This window comes from Antrostomus carolinensis, unplaced genomic scaffold (assembly GCF_000700745.2).
Source record: "Antrostomus carolinensis isolate BGI_N321 unplaced genomic scaffold, ASM70074v2 scaffold832, whole genome shotgun sequence".
Classification (NCBI taxonomy): domain Eukaryota; kingdom Metazoa; phylum Chordata; class Aves; order Caprimulgiformes; family Caprimulgidae; genus Antrostomus; species Antrostomus carolinensis.
This window is the reverse complement of record NW_010298758.1, coordinates 47915-61936: the sequence shown is the minus strand read 5'-3', so window position 1 is coordinate 61936 and position 14022 is coordinate 47915. Positions and strand designations below refer to the sequence as shown.

Genomic DNA, 14022 nt, shown 5'->3' with positions numbered 1-14022 from the left:
CAGAGAAGTTGTGGCTGCCCCCTCCCTGAAAGTGCTTAAGGCCAGGTTGGATGAGGCTCTGAGCAACCTGATCTAGTTTAATAATGTCACTGCTCACTGCAGGAGGCGTTGCACTAATTGACCTTTAAATGTCCCTTCGAACCCATACCATTCTATGATTTCTGCTACAGTTTCAAATGTGTCTCTAATTATAGTGTTTAACACAAAGGATAGTTTGTTTCCTTTTGCAATACCTTTTTCTACATTTTCCCTAGACTAAACCAACACTTTTTTAGTCTCTCCTGCCTGGTCATATTTTCTTAAGCCTCTGTTTGAAGAACCCTCATCTTTCTTGAGATCTGCTGCAAAAAGAAATGTAATATGATGTGATACCTTTTTAATTGAAGTTACCTGGGAATTTCTTATTAAATTCCAGGTCATACATTTGAGTAAAACCTTATGCTTTCTTTCTCATAATACTGGCTTATCCACTATGTCTTAAATTCAATAGAAACCTATTAAAATACTTTAATACAAATCATATTTTCTAGAGTATTGTAACTTCTGACCTTATCACCTGCATGTGTAATTTGTATACTCTTCATGTCAGAAAGCAAAGCTTGTAAATATATCTTATTCATTTTTGTACAAGCCTTAACCAATTTATTTATGTCTTATTGTTCTTTTTGCATTCATTTTACAACAGCTGTATAAGGCACCTATTTCTCTAATTTGCATATAAGAATGTGACCTTGAACGGTATGACTTTCTTACCTCAATATTTACCACATCTACTTGATTTTCCTTATCCGCAAGGTATGTTGACCTGTCAAAGTAGGAAGTTTTGCATTATTTGCTCTTGATAAAGCAAACTTGACTGTTGCTCATCACTTTGAGACCTTTTAAGTATTTACAAGTAAATAGTTTATTTTTCCAGCATTTTTCCAGGAACAGAAATTCAGTTGACTGGTCTATTAAAAAACCAATATTAATAATAAAAAAATTAAAAACCTCATACTACAATCTCACTTTATTCTACCCTGATTTAAGCAGATCCCAAGTTAGGAAAGTAGTAATTAGGAATGGGTAGATTATCTAGATGTTAAGTGAACATAAGGAAACAGGGTAAATGTATTTCAAAATTTGGACAAGTATCTAAGTTAGGATAAATCTTAGCTTGTCTACCTTTTCCAGATTTCTAGAATTTCACCTACCATCCATGAGTTCTTAAACAATAATTATTAACCATAATTCTAAGATTAATTAATTTTATTTTTTTTCAAAAGTCTTAATCAAATTATTTGAAAACTTTGATCCCTTAACAACTGTTGTTTTGTTTTATTCAATTTCAGTATTGTTTAAGAAATCATCATGTTCTGAATCTTCTTTGTTTTAGACTCCAACAATTTCTGTTGGCAGAAATTCCAGTTTTAATAACATTCACGTTCCTGAATTCTATTCAGTATATTTTGTTGTTTTGTACTTCTGTAATAATAAACTGTTATTTTCTATTCCCAAGCATTGATTCACTATCAGAAATATCACAAGAACATCTCATACATAAGCATTCAATATTTTCAGTATTAAAAATTCAACATATATTAAAACGTCTTTCTGGGAATATTGTAAGAACTGTGTCTTTCTATACTCCTTTCCCAGTAAATACCTGGTTTGAGGTATTTGCTGATATTAAAACCTTGTCTTTGGTTACTTTTTTTAGATGATTCTTAAAAGGATGGGAATAAAAAGCCTTTTCCATGTAATTTTCATGGTTTAGTGGTTTGTTTTAGATCTTGATCCACAACAATGGAAACCACAATAACAATACTCCTTCATGCTTTTTCCTGTTGTTCCCAGTAGATGTGTCCTACTGTATTGCAGACCGAGCACCCTATTTCTGCCTGTCATCTATTCTTGAACAAACTTTACCCTTCTATATCAACATTTCAAACCTGAAATATATTCTACTGCATGCTAGCAATGCCAGTCAGTTTGTAAGTTTCTGTTATAGATCACCAAGATTGAAGTCTTGTCTTCTAAACTCAGGTGAAATGCAGTGTTATTGTATCAGTTGTCAAATGTTCAAATACAACATTCTCAATTGATTTCATTCCAACTCTCATTCTGCTAAGAACAGACCTTAGCAGATGTGTTTATAAAGGACAGCAGCTTTTCACATAAATTGAGAAGTTTCCTATTTAATTTACAGAAAAAACAGATGAGTAGGCCTTTTCAGATCATCTCATTTTCTATCCTCCTTCTCAGTTGCACCTTCTCTAAAGTTTCTTGAACACTTTTTCTCATCTTTATAGCTTGCTATTGTCCTGGTTTGGAAGGGACATAAAATGATCATCTAGAGCAACTGCATGACCACTTCAACGTTGAACAAAAGTTAAAGCATGTTATTAAGGGCATTGTCTAAATGACTTTTATACACTGATAAACATGGGACATTGACTGCCTCTCTAGGAAGCCTGTTCCAGTGTTTGACCACCCTCTCAGTAAAGAAATGCTTCCTAATGTCAAGTTTGAACCTCCCCTGGCACAGCTTTGAACTATTCCCACACGTCCTATCACTGGGTACCAGGGAGAACAGACTAGCACCTCCCTCTTCATTTCCCCTCCTCAGGAAGCTGTAAGAAAGCAATGAGGTCACCCCTCAGCCTCCTGATCTCCAAACTAGACAAACTCAGTGTCCTCAGCCATTCCTCATAAAGCATCGTGCCTTCCAGCTTTGCTGCCCTACTCTGAACACATTAAAGTACCTTAACATTTTAATTGAAGGGGCTAGAACCCCACATGATATTCAAGGTGAGGTCACAACAATGCTAAATACAGGGAGAATAAGATAGCGTTAATTTTAATATTCATTCCAAGAAAGAAAGTGTAGTTTTATTTACAAATCAATGCTATCTGTATACTAGAGTAAAGATATCAACAAAATGGCATCTTTCTTTTTCCTTCCCTTGAATTAAAACACACGGTTTAATATTGAAGACCAACATAAAACATTTTTATTTCTGAAGTAATTTTTTCCAGCTTTTACTTTGGCTTCTGTTTATAGATGCAACAGATTTTTGATGTTTATACTCGCTCACCCAAGACCAAAACAAATGTTAATCAAGAAAAAAATACAGAACCCTGTTTATATCAATTTGATCTGCATATAACATTATTTGGCAATACAAGTGCCACTATATTTTAAAGGCTTCAGCCTCTAACTCTTTATATATTCTTTGTTTTGGAATTCTCCAAGATTCACAAACTTATTTAGAATTTATCTAATATATTTTCTTTAATAGAAAGATCAGAGTATGTACTTAAAATTAAGTTACTGTTTTGAGACCAGTTAAAACCATTAGGACATGCAGATGATGAATTTACTGTCATTTTTCCACTTTTCTTTCTTAAAGACAATTGACTGTAGCAAATCTGTAAACCTGAAAGGACTTAATTAGTATCCAGGGACAGTTTAGTGGTATTTAATTAACAAAGAGACCATAAATCATTTTAAGGGGAAAAAAAAAAAAAAAAAACAAAAAAAAAAAACAAAAAAAAAAACCCCACAAACAAAACAACTAGCCAACATCTTGTTACAGCCTGCTAGGTTTTTTTTAATGGTAAATTCTAGTTAAAAAGAATATAGTTTGCTATTTAGAATGATCACAAGAAACAATACTTATCTTCAGACTAGGAGAAAAGTGTTCTAGAGCCTCATTCCATTTTTTTGTCTGTACAACAGATGGACTATATTAAAAAAATATTCAGAACTACAATAAAGGGAGACACTAAATCATACCAGGAAGCAGAATAGAGCTATTATTTAATGAAAAAAAAATAATAATCAAAAAATCAAGTGCAGGAGTAATCAAAAAAATTCAGAGAAAAAGAACTCATACATTTTCTTCTTCTCTGAAAGAACAGATTCATTTACTTACTGTCACAATGTCTACTCCATAAAATACCACCAGGGCAGAAAGCTTTAATTTAATATTAAAACCTTTGCCCACTCTATGCTCATTTTCATTTCTATTACCTTATCCTCACTGTAACACACCGCATCTCTTCTTACCAAGACAAGATAGAATTAACCTTTCTAGTTTAAATGTCTACTTCATATTATTTGTAGTCCTGATTCTTCCTTAATACCCTGTATTCAACCTGATCTTTGGTCTCTCCAGTGTTATTGATCACATCCCTTTAGAAGCATCTCTGTCTCTATTTCAGCATGACACAGCCTCTACTTTGTCCTGTGCCAAGCTATCCCACTTTCCTCATTACAGCCTCCTGAACACAAGGCAGGTCTGATTAGCACAGAACAATCCAGTATTCTGAGATCCAGACACACATGAGGAGCACTAACCAGGCTCCTTAGGTTAATCTACTCTGACAGCCCTTTCTGCATCATAAAGCTGAGGTTGGGAACATGCTCTAGTTGCTACCCATAGTGCGTGAAAAGCAACTTCTTTATGTCTTTTCTCAAATTAGTAGCAATATGATGTACAACTATTCCTCCACAGAGAATAAAGGGAGAATACCTCAATGAGGAAGACAACCCATTAATGGCTGTTATTTTTGGTAACCTTTTAGATGTGCAGATGTTCATTATTGTAAAGGGAGATTGGGGTTCCAAATTTCTTTCTTATTTCAAAATGGGCTCTAAATGTGGTCTGCCTTTCTCTGTACCTTCATGCCACACAATCTCAGATCAAATTGTATTCAGATCAAATACAAGTGACGGCAGTTTATTTTGCACACCTCGTCATATGGATGTTGTAAAGGCAGCTACATTACGGGTTGCAAGACACACAAAATCACATTGGGAAACTGCATCTACATTACATAGAGTGCCTTGTGTAGCATCAGAAAAATTCTCTGCTATCTATTAGCAGTCACATAACTGCTTTTCCTTCCTGTAAGATAGGAGCATGGGGGATTGCATACAATCAGACACAATGGTGCTGTCAAGAGGCAGCTGAAGTGTGCACTTCAAGTGTCACTCTCCAGTGCATTCCTGGAAATGACACTAGAGTTAAAATGGGCTTTTACTGACTGCAGACTATCAAATAACCACACAGATTTTTCCATTTGTGTTTACTCAAGAAGACATATCCTGTACTGAAGGAATGAAGAACATGGACACAGCTGTTAGAATGCTTTGATGTAGGTGAGGTATCTTTGCTTTATTAGAGAAGTAAAACTTCTAAATTCTTTAGAGAATTCATAAAACTAAGTTCTAACAGTTAAGATAAAGACACTATTAAAAATAAAATACTAAAAAAAACCAACCCCAACAAAAACACAAAATCATACTTTCCCACAGAATGGACCTTAATCCTGTCTTCCAGGATTTTGACATATGGGCAATTCCTCATAATTTATCTTGAGGAGAATCCAGACATAGTTTATGCATGTTTTCTATTTTTCCTTCCTGTCTGTAATAAAAATATAATCTCTCCTTGTATGCATGTTTATAAAGTAATAAAAGAAATACATAAAGTAAATTTGTCCTCCCAAAAATATTAATTTTAGCAATTAAAAAAAAATTATCACTGTAACCGCTATTCCAACATATGATTATCTTGACCAGGATATATTTTTGTATCTGTCTGTTCAGATAAAAGAAATACATAACACTAAATTTATCACAAAATAAGGCTTGCATTATTATCTTAAACAACATTCCAATAAGGCAAGTAAAATGTGGGTGATTAAAAGAGAAACAAAGGAGAGGGGAATAAGAATGATAACCATCTTACATTAAAGAATCACTGGCCAAATGGAGGGAAAAGATATCAACAATGATACATGTTTTGTTTTTGTTTCCTTCATTTTAATGAATTTGAAATTAAGTCCTAAATGATACAAGGAGTCTTACACCACAGTTTCTAAATATTAGCTGAAACTATCATATTCACCTTCAGCCCTAGGTTCACAACTGAATATTTATCTTATCTTATGGCAGGAGATAAAACCTTCCTCAGCTGAAGTAACTGCTTCTTTTCAAAAGGTCCTCTCCCCCTGCCTCTTGCCTTAAAATCCACCGGTTTGCAGTTGGCCTCTAACAAGATTTAAACTCTACTTCTTTAAGACTGAGTTTCTAATAGTTAAGAGTTGTTCCCACATGTACTTCAAAGGCAAATGATGCTGTGGATTTTCCAGCAGTGTGACCTGCTTTTGAAGTTTTTGAATTATCCATAGGAGATGCTACTAACAAAGAAAAACTGCCAGTCTTAAAAAAAGTAGAATTTAAATTTACTTAGCAAGTGCCACAAAAAAGAGAGAGGATTACCTTTTTAAAACTGATTCTTTGTTCTGTCTCTTCAGACAGCAACAGATTTCAAGAAAAAAAAAAAAAAAAAAAAGTATGTGGCATTACTGTTTATCAGCAGGAAAAACCAGGAACATAATATGAAGGGTCTAGGCACTCCAGAAAGAAATATAAATTTAAAGGTAATATTTCCTAAAAAAATTATTTATGCTTTTTAAATAAATTAAATACCTGAATTTCCTTATTCATCGTCCATTTTATTTAAAATTTCTTTTAAAAGATCTCATGTTCTTTTTTTCTCTTAAATGTTTACAGTAGTCACAAGTAGATTAAATAAATCACAACATACAAAAAAAAAAAAAAAAAAAAAGCATCTTTTCTGTCTTTATTCCTATTTCTACTTCCATCCTGACTTCAAAATACACTTCATGAAAAGATCAGGTCTAGCACACCTGTTAACAACATATCTCTTTCAGAAAACATGGATTTTTAGATAGTCTATTAAACATGATTATGTCTGGGGTTTTTTTGTTTTGGTTTGGGGTTTTTTTGTGGAAGGGGAGAAATTACTTTAAAATATTGAGCAAAGTAGGTTCAAAGTGTTGAAATATATGACTTTTATAACTAAAAGACATGTTTTGGAAGGTAACCTGTTTATTGTAAAAATAGTTATTCCCCAACTGATTTAAATCAAAGTTAAATATTTCCAATTTATGTAAACCTAAGTCTATAATGGTTTCACTGAACCACAAGTTACTTTTTCAATAACCTTTCGATTAAAATTTGAGGCTTTTTTAACTTCCTGACCTATTTCAGAACAATAAGACCAAAAAAAAAAAAAAAAAAAAAAAAAAAAGCTACATATTTCTTGCTTTAAGTCTGTAAAGCTAAACTTGAAATCAGAAGCTTGATTACCTGAGGCTTTTGGTGACATCAACTAACAAAATTTTAGGGAGGCAGCCTGAAAACTTCACTGCCTTGCTTTTTTTAAAAAGGCATGAAGAAGAAAAAGTTATAAACAATTCTATGTACTGCCATCTCTGTTCCCTTCTCACTTTTTGATAGCTATACACATACCTTATTTGAACTTAAGTAGTAAGTAGGCATTCTATCCTGTTGTAACTGCTGTTTATCTAGCAGTTAGTCTTTGCTACAGGTAGCCTCACATGTAACATACATTGTTTCTTAATCTTACTTTTTTGTTTCAGATTTAGATAGATAGCAGCATTATGTAACAAGGGTATCAACAATCTTCCAGTTCACTGAAGCATGAGAGGGGTTTGAGGCTCACAATGCTCTTTTCTTGCCAATGACAGTTCAGCCAGCATGGAAGAAGTTAACAGCATTTCTAAGAAGAATAAATAGGTCTCACTTGGTTAAGTACCTTCTTTGTATCTTACATTACAGTCAGATTTTCCTCTTACCAAGTTCTTAGTTCTGAACACCACTAGATAGACCTCAAATCAAACTTAAGATTTCAAAACATTTTTCAAAGATGTTACTGTCAAGGCAAAACAGAAAGGTAAAACAAATTTTAGAGTGAGGTAAAGGAAAGGTAGCAAACTTGTATATTTCTCCTGAAAATCCAAGAGTTCATTTTTAACTCCTGTAGCTCATATGCAAAACAAGCCTCCAAACTTCCTTTTATTTCAATTCCTAGCAGCTAAAACCAGGGCTACTTCTGCAATTCTCTTTGAAAAATATAGATACTGAAATTCCATAAAGGTAAAACATCTGTTTTCTGACTTTACTAATGCCACAAGTAGTGCTAGAAATTAGGCCTTCTATTTCACCAGGCATGCTAGTACACCTTTCAAGTTACCATATTTTTCTACAAAATTTAAGTTTTAAATAAAATCAGAAGACATAGCTGTTAGCAAGTGTTAAGACACTGCAGAAAACATGGATAGAGCACGACTGATTTATTGACAGCTGTGAGCTCAAACATACAGAACTGAGCAACTGAAGCATACTTATGAGAATACTTATGCTAATAAATCCACTTAATTTGTTATACACTACCTTGCCAATAGAAATTCTTGTAATTTAGTTAAGATGTCTTAAATTAAAAATATGAGTACTGACACCCCTCCTCCCTCTCTTTGTACATGTGAATATATCTGCACATAGTCTAATGCTTTAGCCTTACCAGTGCTGTCATCATAAACAACAGTAACTGTTTTCCACTTGAAGAACTGCACAAGGTCAAGGATGGCACGGCTGAGTGAAGAGAAATCTGGATAGAGGCTGACATAGAAGGAGTCCTTGTTGTCTGACACCTGATGTTTCCAGCGTGTCTGGATATGCGGAACACCCAAAGCGTTGCAGATGGATTGCACAGCATTAGCTGAGGAGCTATGGGATGGTCCGAAGATGGCAGCCACCCCAAGGGACAGCTGATCGCAGGCTGAAGAGGAGACAGAAGTCTGTCAATGATGAGAGGAAAGAAGGCAGTGTGCCAGAAGGTAATTCATGTTAAACAAAAGGCACTCCATTAAATATAACTTTATTGCTGACAGAGCTCCCTTCTCATGTAACGCTTTCACTTACACAGATTTTAATTTCAGAATACATTTCTAAGCTTTCACTATGACCTGATGAATAGCAACACATAACATCAAAATAGTGCTCAGCTATGCTTAATAAACACTTCTGTCAGTGGAAGTCACAAAGGCCAGTAATTGCGTATTTTCTAAAAAGCACTGACAAGAGAAGAGATTTATACTTATATTTAGAAAAGGGCCATATGGGACAGTATTCTAACCTAGGCTTTTTAAGCATTATCTTCTACCTCAATCAATCAACACTATTTCTACTGAGATCCTAATTACTCAGAAATTGTGTGTGTTAAGTAGATTCTAGTTAAATATTAGGCAAATTGTTAATTTCATTGAAATGGTCAACTGAATTTCTGTATCTGAAAAGTAGGCATGTTGACTAGCAAAATTTAAAGGTCAGCGTTTTCCCTAAAATGCTACACCTATATTAGTCGATAAAACTGGTCCTGATTGGTGCAATACTGCTGCATCAAGTGGCTTAGTTGTCCTCTTTCAAATATAGGGTAGCCCTATGTGCATCATGAGTCTCTGTTCTATTTATCTCCTACAGTGCACACCAGAATTATCTTGTAGAATATTAGTTAGGACATACAGGAAAATTAGTGAATACTGCAGACCAGTTTTCACCCCATACCCTGCTCCTGTTTAAATCACTACCATAGATGTAACCTTTATGAGTATGCAATTCTGAAAAACAACAGATTCTGTCTTCTAAGAAAATATCCTATTTGGCAGAGAGAAGTAATGAAAAGTATCTCCCTAATCCAATCTAGATGCAAGTATTTTTATGAGATTTTATTAATTAATATTGTTACTCCACCACCAGTGTTCCTGACAGCTGTGGAAACAAGCAGTAGAAACACATCTTGTAGCATTACTTGTCTCAGCAAGTCAAAATTAATTGTTTTATTGTTCAAATCCTTTTCAATATGATGAAAATATTGCTAAATCTTTCAAATGCATTTCAGAAACTGTACTGGCACACCTTTTTATTACTGTAGAGCACCAGTAGTTTAAATGAACTTCTCCTATATATGCAGGATCTTCATTGCATTTCTGAGCATCAGATCAGGGCCTAAATGACTAGCTTGATAAAAAACCATTTATGTTAATATTGTCCTTCCTAAGAGTAATCAACAAGCTTTATGCAAATGTCAGTAAATGGGATCACTAACAAGAGCAATAGCTACCAGATGGCTTCTCAATGGTGGGTCGGTTTTTGTGGTTTTTTTCATGTTTCTGAGATTTGAATAGTGAAATGCTTTAACACGTGATTTAGCATGGCACTAGCTTTATCAGATGCATATCAATTTTTCTAGAGTATTGAGGGATATTTTGTTTGCACCTATTCTTTGCTGAAACAGTATCTTGGAATTATCTTGCCTTCAGGTTGCTCTTTCATACAGTACCTTTAAAAACTCATTAATATTTCATCTATACTCAACTTTAAAAAGTGTATGTTACTAAGAGCTCTAAACAGGCTGTTTTGGATGCAGCGCCTGCCTGCTCACTAATGGACATAATCATGAACTACAAAATGAGTCAAATGCTTAAGCCTCATTGTTAAAACTCTGCTTTGGAGCCATCATAATAAAGTGAACCATTTTATGTTAACCTTTAGCCTTTGATTCTGAACTAAAGCACCTGTCAGCAGAAATGTAGTTGGCTATATTGTGAATTGATGAAGCAGAAAGCTATTAACACTGGAAGATTACACAGATTTTGATACAGCCTGACCAGTTACAAATAGAGTTGCATTCTCATCCAAGATGCAAGTGGGAACAATGAATATATACAATCTATTCAATGTATCCAATCAATGGCATGTTGCCACTCTTAACTTCAGCTGTTATAGTCTATCAAGAATTAGCAATGTAATATAAGGGCTAGCTTGCATTTTCAAGCAAACCCCAAGTAAGGACTAAAAGAAGTTTTGTTCAGGAAAGGTTTAAAGAATTAAAGATCACAGAACAAATTTCTTTACTACCTACATGCTCCCTCAGGAATGGAGAGAAACTATCCCATTAAATTTCACAGGACAGGGTGTGCTGGAGTCAGGAAGCAGGTGAATTTGAAAGATGAGGAGGAAAGGAGAAAGAAGGGTATCAGCCCATTTATTAATTGTTGGCCAAGATGGAAAGGAAAGTCTCTCTCAGAACCTGCTTTAATCCATCATACAAAACATCGGAATAACAACTCAGAATTACTTTGTTGAAAGTGTTGTTTACCTCTTTCTTCTTCCACACACTCTCCTATGCAAAGAAACCATCTTCCTAGGTATAAATACTGAGCCTATAATATTTTTCAAAAATCAAAGCATCTTCCAATGACCAAACTGTGTGTATTTCTGTACAAATATGGAGGCTGTCTATTTTCATACCTAACAACAACAGCCTATATTAGAATTGTTTATTTAGCATATAAACAGAAAAAAACAGGCTAGTAAGATTAACTCTGCATTGCTATAGCAAAAGAGAAAAAAAAAAAATCTCATAATTTCTAAACTGAATTTTGAATTCTGTATTATATTCTACTTTTAAGATGTACTTTATGCACATTCATTCTGAGACAGCAGCTTTTCCCTATGTAGCATTTCTAACATGGCATCAAATGTTTTCACTCATTTTAGCCTATTACAATGCCAAAAATCCTTTATCGTGTAAAGCTTTCAGTCTTCAACACCTGGGAGTGGCACACTGGGACCAGATCACTTGAAAGATTTAGGCTAGAAATCCATCATAAAAAATACAGATTGACCTCTGATTCTTTCACCCTTCTTATTTTCTTGTTAAGGATAACATTCATATTAAATTGGGTCTTCAATTTATTTTAAAAAAAAAAGGTAAAGAATATGTAATACAGTGCAAAATTCAGTTCTCCTGAGTTCTGACACCAGGCTTTGTATTTGCTGAGATTTGTACTTTCTAGGATACAGCAATGATGCAGTACAACTTGCATCTATTGTCATAGACTTGAATGTAAAACTATCTGAAAACTTCAATTTTTGTGACAATCAAAGATTTTAAAAATTTGGAAAAATATTCAAAATTATTTTTAATTTTTATTTAAACAAATCATTTATAGTTAGGAGAAAACTGCTGAACTCAGTCCTAGACATTCATCTGATAGCAATATTCTCAAGCACAGACTTAATATTTAAGCTTATTTTTGTGCCTTATTGACATAAGATGTACAAAATCACAACTACTTGTTCCTCTTTGAAGGCCACACCTAAATAACTGCATGAGACATTCAAATGCTAAAGGTATTTGTGAAGATGTACTTAAAGTGATTGAATGTTTAAAATTGAATTGGACTCTTCTTCCAGGTTCACTAGAATTTAGGGACACAGCATTTTCCAGGACAAAATCTGGAGATAGTGTTTTCTCATTCCAAATGAGCTGGACTCAAAAATACCCTAGTCACAAAGCTCAGAAAAATTTATATCAGATGTTAAATATTTAAAGAAATAGTTTTTAGACAGGGGCAGTGAGAGTAAAATTGACAATGTAATTTTCAAGCAGTTACCATTGAAGCTTTCAAGGGGTGGTCTTTGTGCTTATTCAAGGGCTGGGCTTGTGCGTATTCATTTACAAAACAGCTCTTTAATGTCAGCCACAAACTTGTACAGTCTCATTGCATACAGCTTCATCGGACAGATATTTTTTCAGGGAGGTAAACCAAAAGAGTCTTAGTCGCTCATTAAAAAAATTAAATATGCAAAAGGTTACCTTTTTTGGATGCTTCAAAACTGTCATAGAGATTTATCTTTTGGGTGTCATAAGTTAATGTGGTGTTTGGCAGAAGAGTTCTGTTTCTGTTGATTGTATTCACAGCAAATCTGAAGGCTAATTCTTCTGCTCCCATTGGACCAGATTCCACACACTCAAAAATGCCTCCTGGTAGTCGGAGAAAGAAAAAAGAGAAAAAACCACTAGTAAGCCAAAATGGGATACAGGAACATCTTTAATCATCAGCTTGGGAAAAGATTAAATTTTTTACTTAATAAACCTGTTACAGTGCAACTCATGAAATTATCTCAGGATTTTTGTGAGATTTGGGTCAACCTGTAGATAACCCAGCAACAAATCAAACATACCTCAAAGAAGACCTGATTGGTTTTGGGGTTTTTTTCCATATACTACACAAAATAAACTAACCACACAGTTTAGAAACAAAATAGGAGAGGGATGAAGAATAGGTAATTATTATTTTACATAATTAAATTTGAAATTATTACATTTGCCCCTTCCAGATCAACCACCACCTACGTGTGTGTGGCAGAGGAGAGAAAGATTTCTGGATTATTGTTTTCTACTGTTCTTGAGTTATGATACAGCTATAACAAACTGGAGAGTTCACTGGAAATGCAACATGTAAAGGAGCATGGAACTGGGATACCCCAAACTGCTTCCAGAAATGAAGATGTATAGATATTTTAGCATGACTGCATGCCTGAACTAATAAATATGTTGAGCAAAGGGTTCAGATTTTGCCCCTTGCACTGAGATGCATGTACATGCTAACCTCATTCTCAGCAACTTCACCCTGCATAAGTTATGCAATGAAAGCATCCCCAAAGTGCTGCTGGAGTAGGACATGCTTTAAATGATAGGCAATTTCTAGAATGCTTCTGAGCCAGCCTTAGTCCTAAATGAAACAAATAAGTTTGTGAAATGATGCTGTGCTTCAGCTGTTCTTTTCTCATCAAATAGATACAATGAGATATCATTGCTCATTAAATATAAGTTTATGTATACTTTGGGGGAATATAATTTATTCTTGGGTCTTGAATGGCCAAAGATACAGTAACAATAAAAGTAATCTGAAGATATGTTCTTACTGTGGTGACAAGGAATGCCTCAGAAAAACAATAAGCCTCCATATGGTCTCTTCAGTCCTCATGCTAACAGCATTTTTCAATACTAAGGGTGACCAATGGTCATCATCTAAGGATCACTAATTACAAGACAGGCATTGTATCTGTGCAAGAGAAGTTTTTCATTCACTTTCTCCTAGCTTGTGTTTATTCATTTACACAGTAATGTTGCTTCCTGGTTTTGTATTGTCTAAAAAAAATTATTCCACGCTCCACTACTTTCTCAGTAAGGAGCTCTCAGAATCTGAACATACAAGAACTAAGTCAGACTGAACTTTGCAAACTACAGTCAGTTTGTAAAGTCTTGTTGAGCAGACAGGTAGATAAATATTTTT

General features: G+C 34.3%; 1 protein-coding gene across 1 annotated transcript in view; it reads right to left on the bottom strand.

The window, feature by feature from the left end:
• LOC104520746 (glutamate receptor ionotropic, kainate 2) overlaps positions 1 to 12707 on the bottom strand; it is a gene marked incomplete at both ends in the record, with an annotated part of 34477 nt that extends 21770 nt beyond the window's left edge. Inside the window, 2 exons of the mRNA XM_010162529.1 lie at positions 8400 to 8657; positions 12540 to 12707. Coding sequence (XP_010160831.1) covers positions 8400 to 8657; positions 12540 to 12707 — 426 coding nt within the window. The remainder of the gene's footprint in view (positions 1 to 8399; positions 8658 to 12539) is intronic.
• Between the last annotated feature and the right edge of the window lie 1315 nt (positions 12708 to 14022).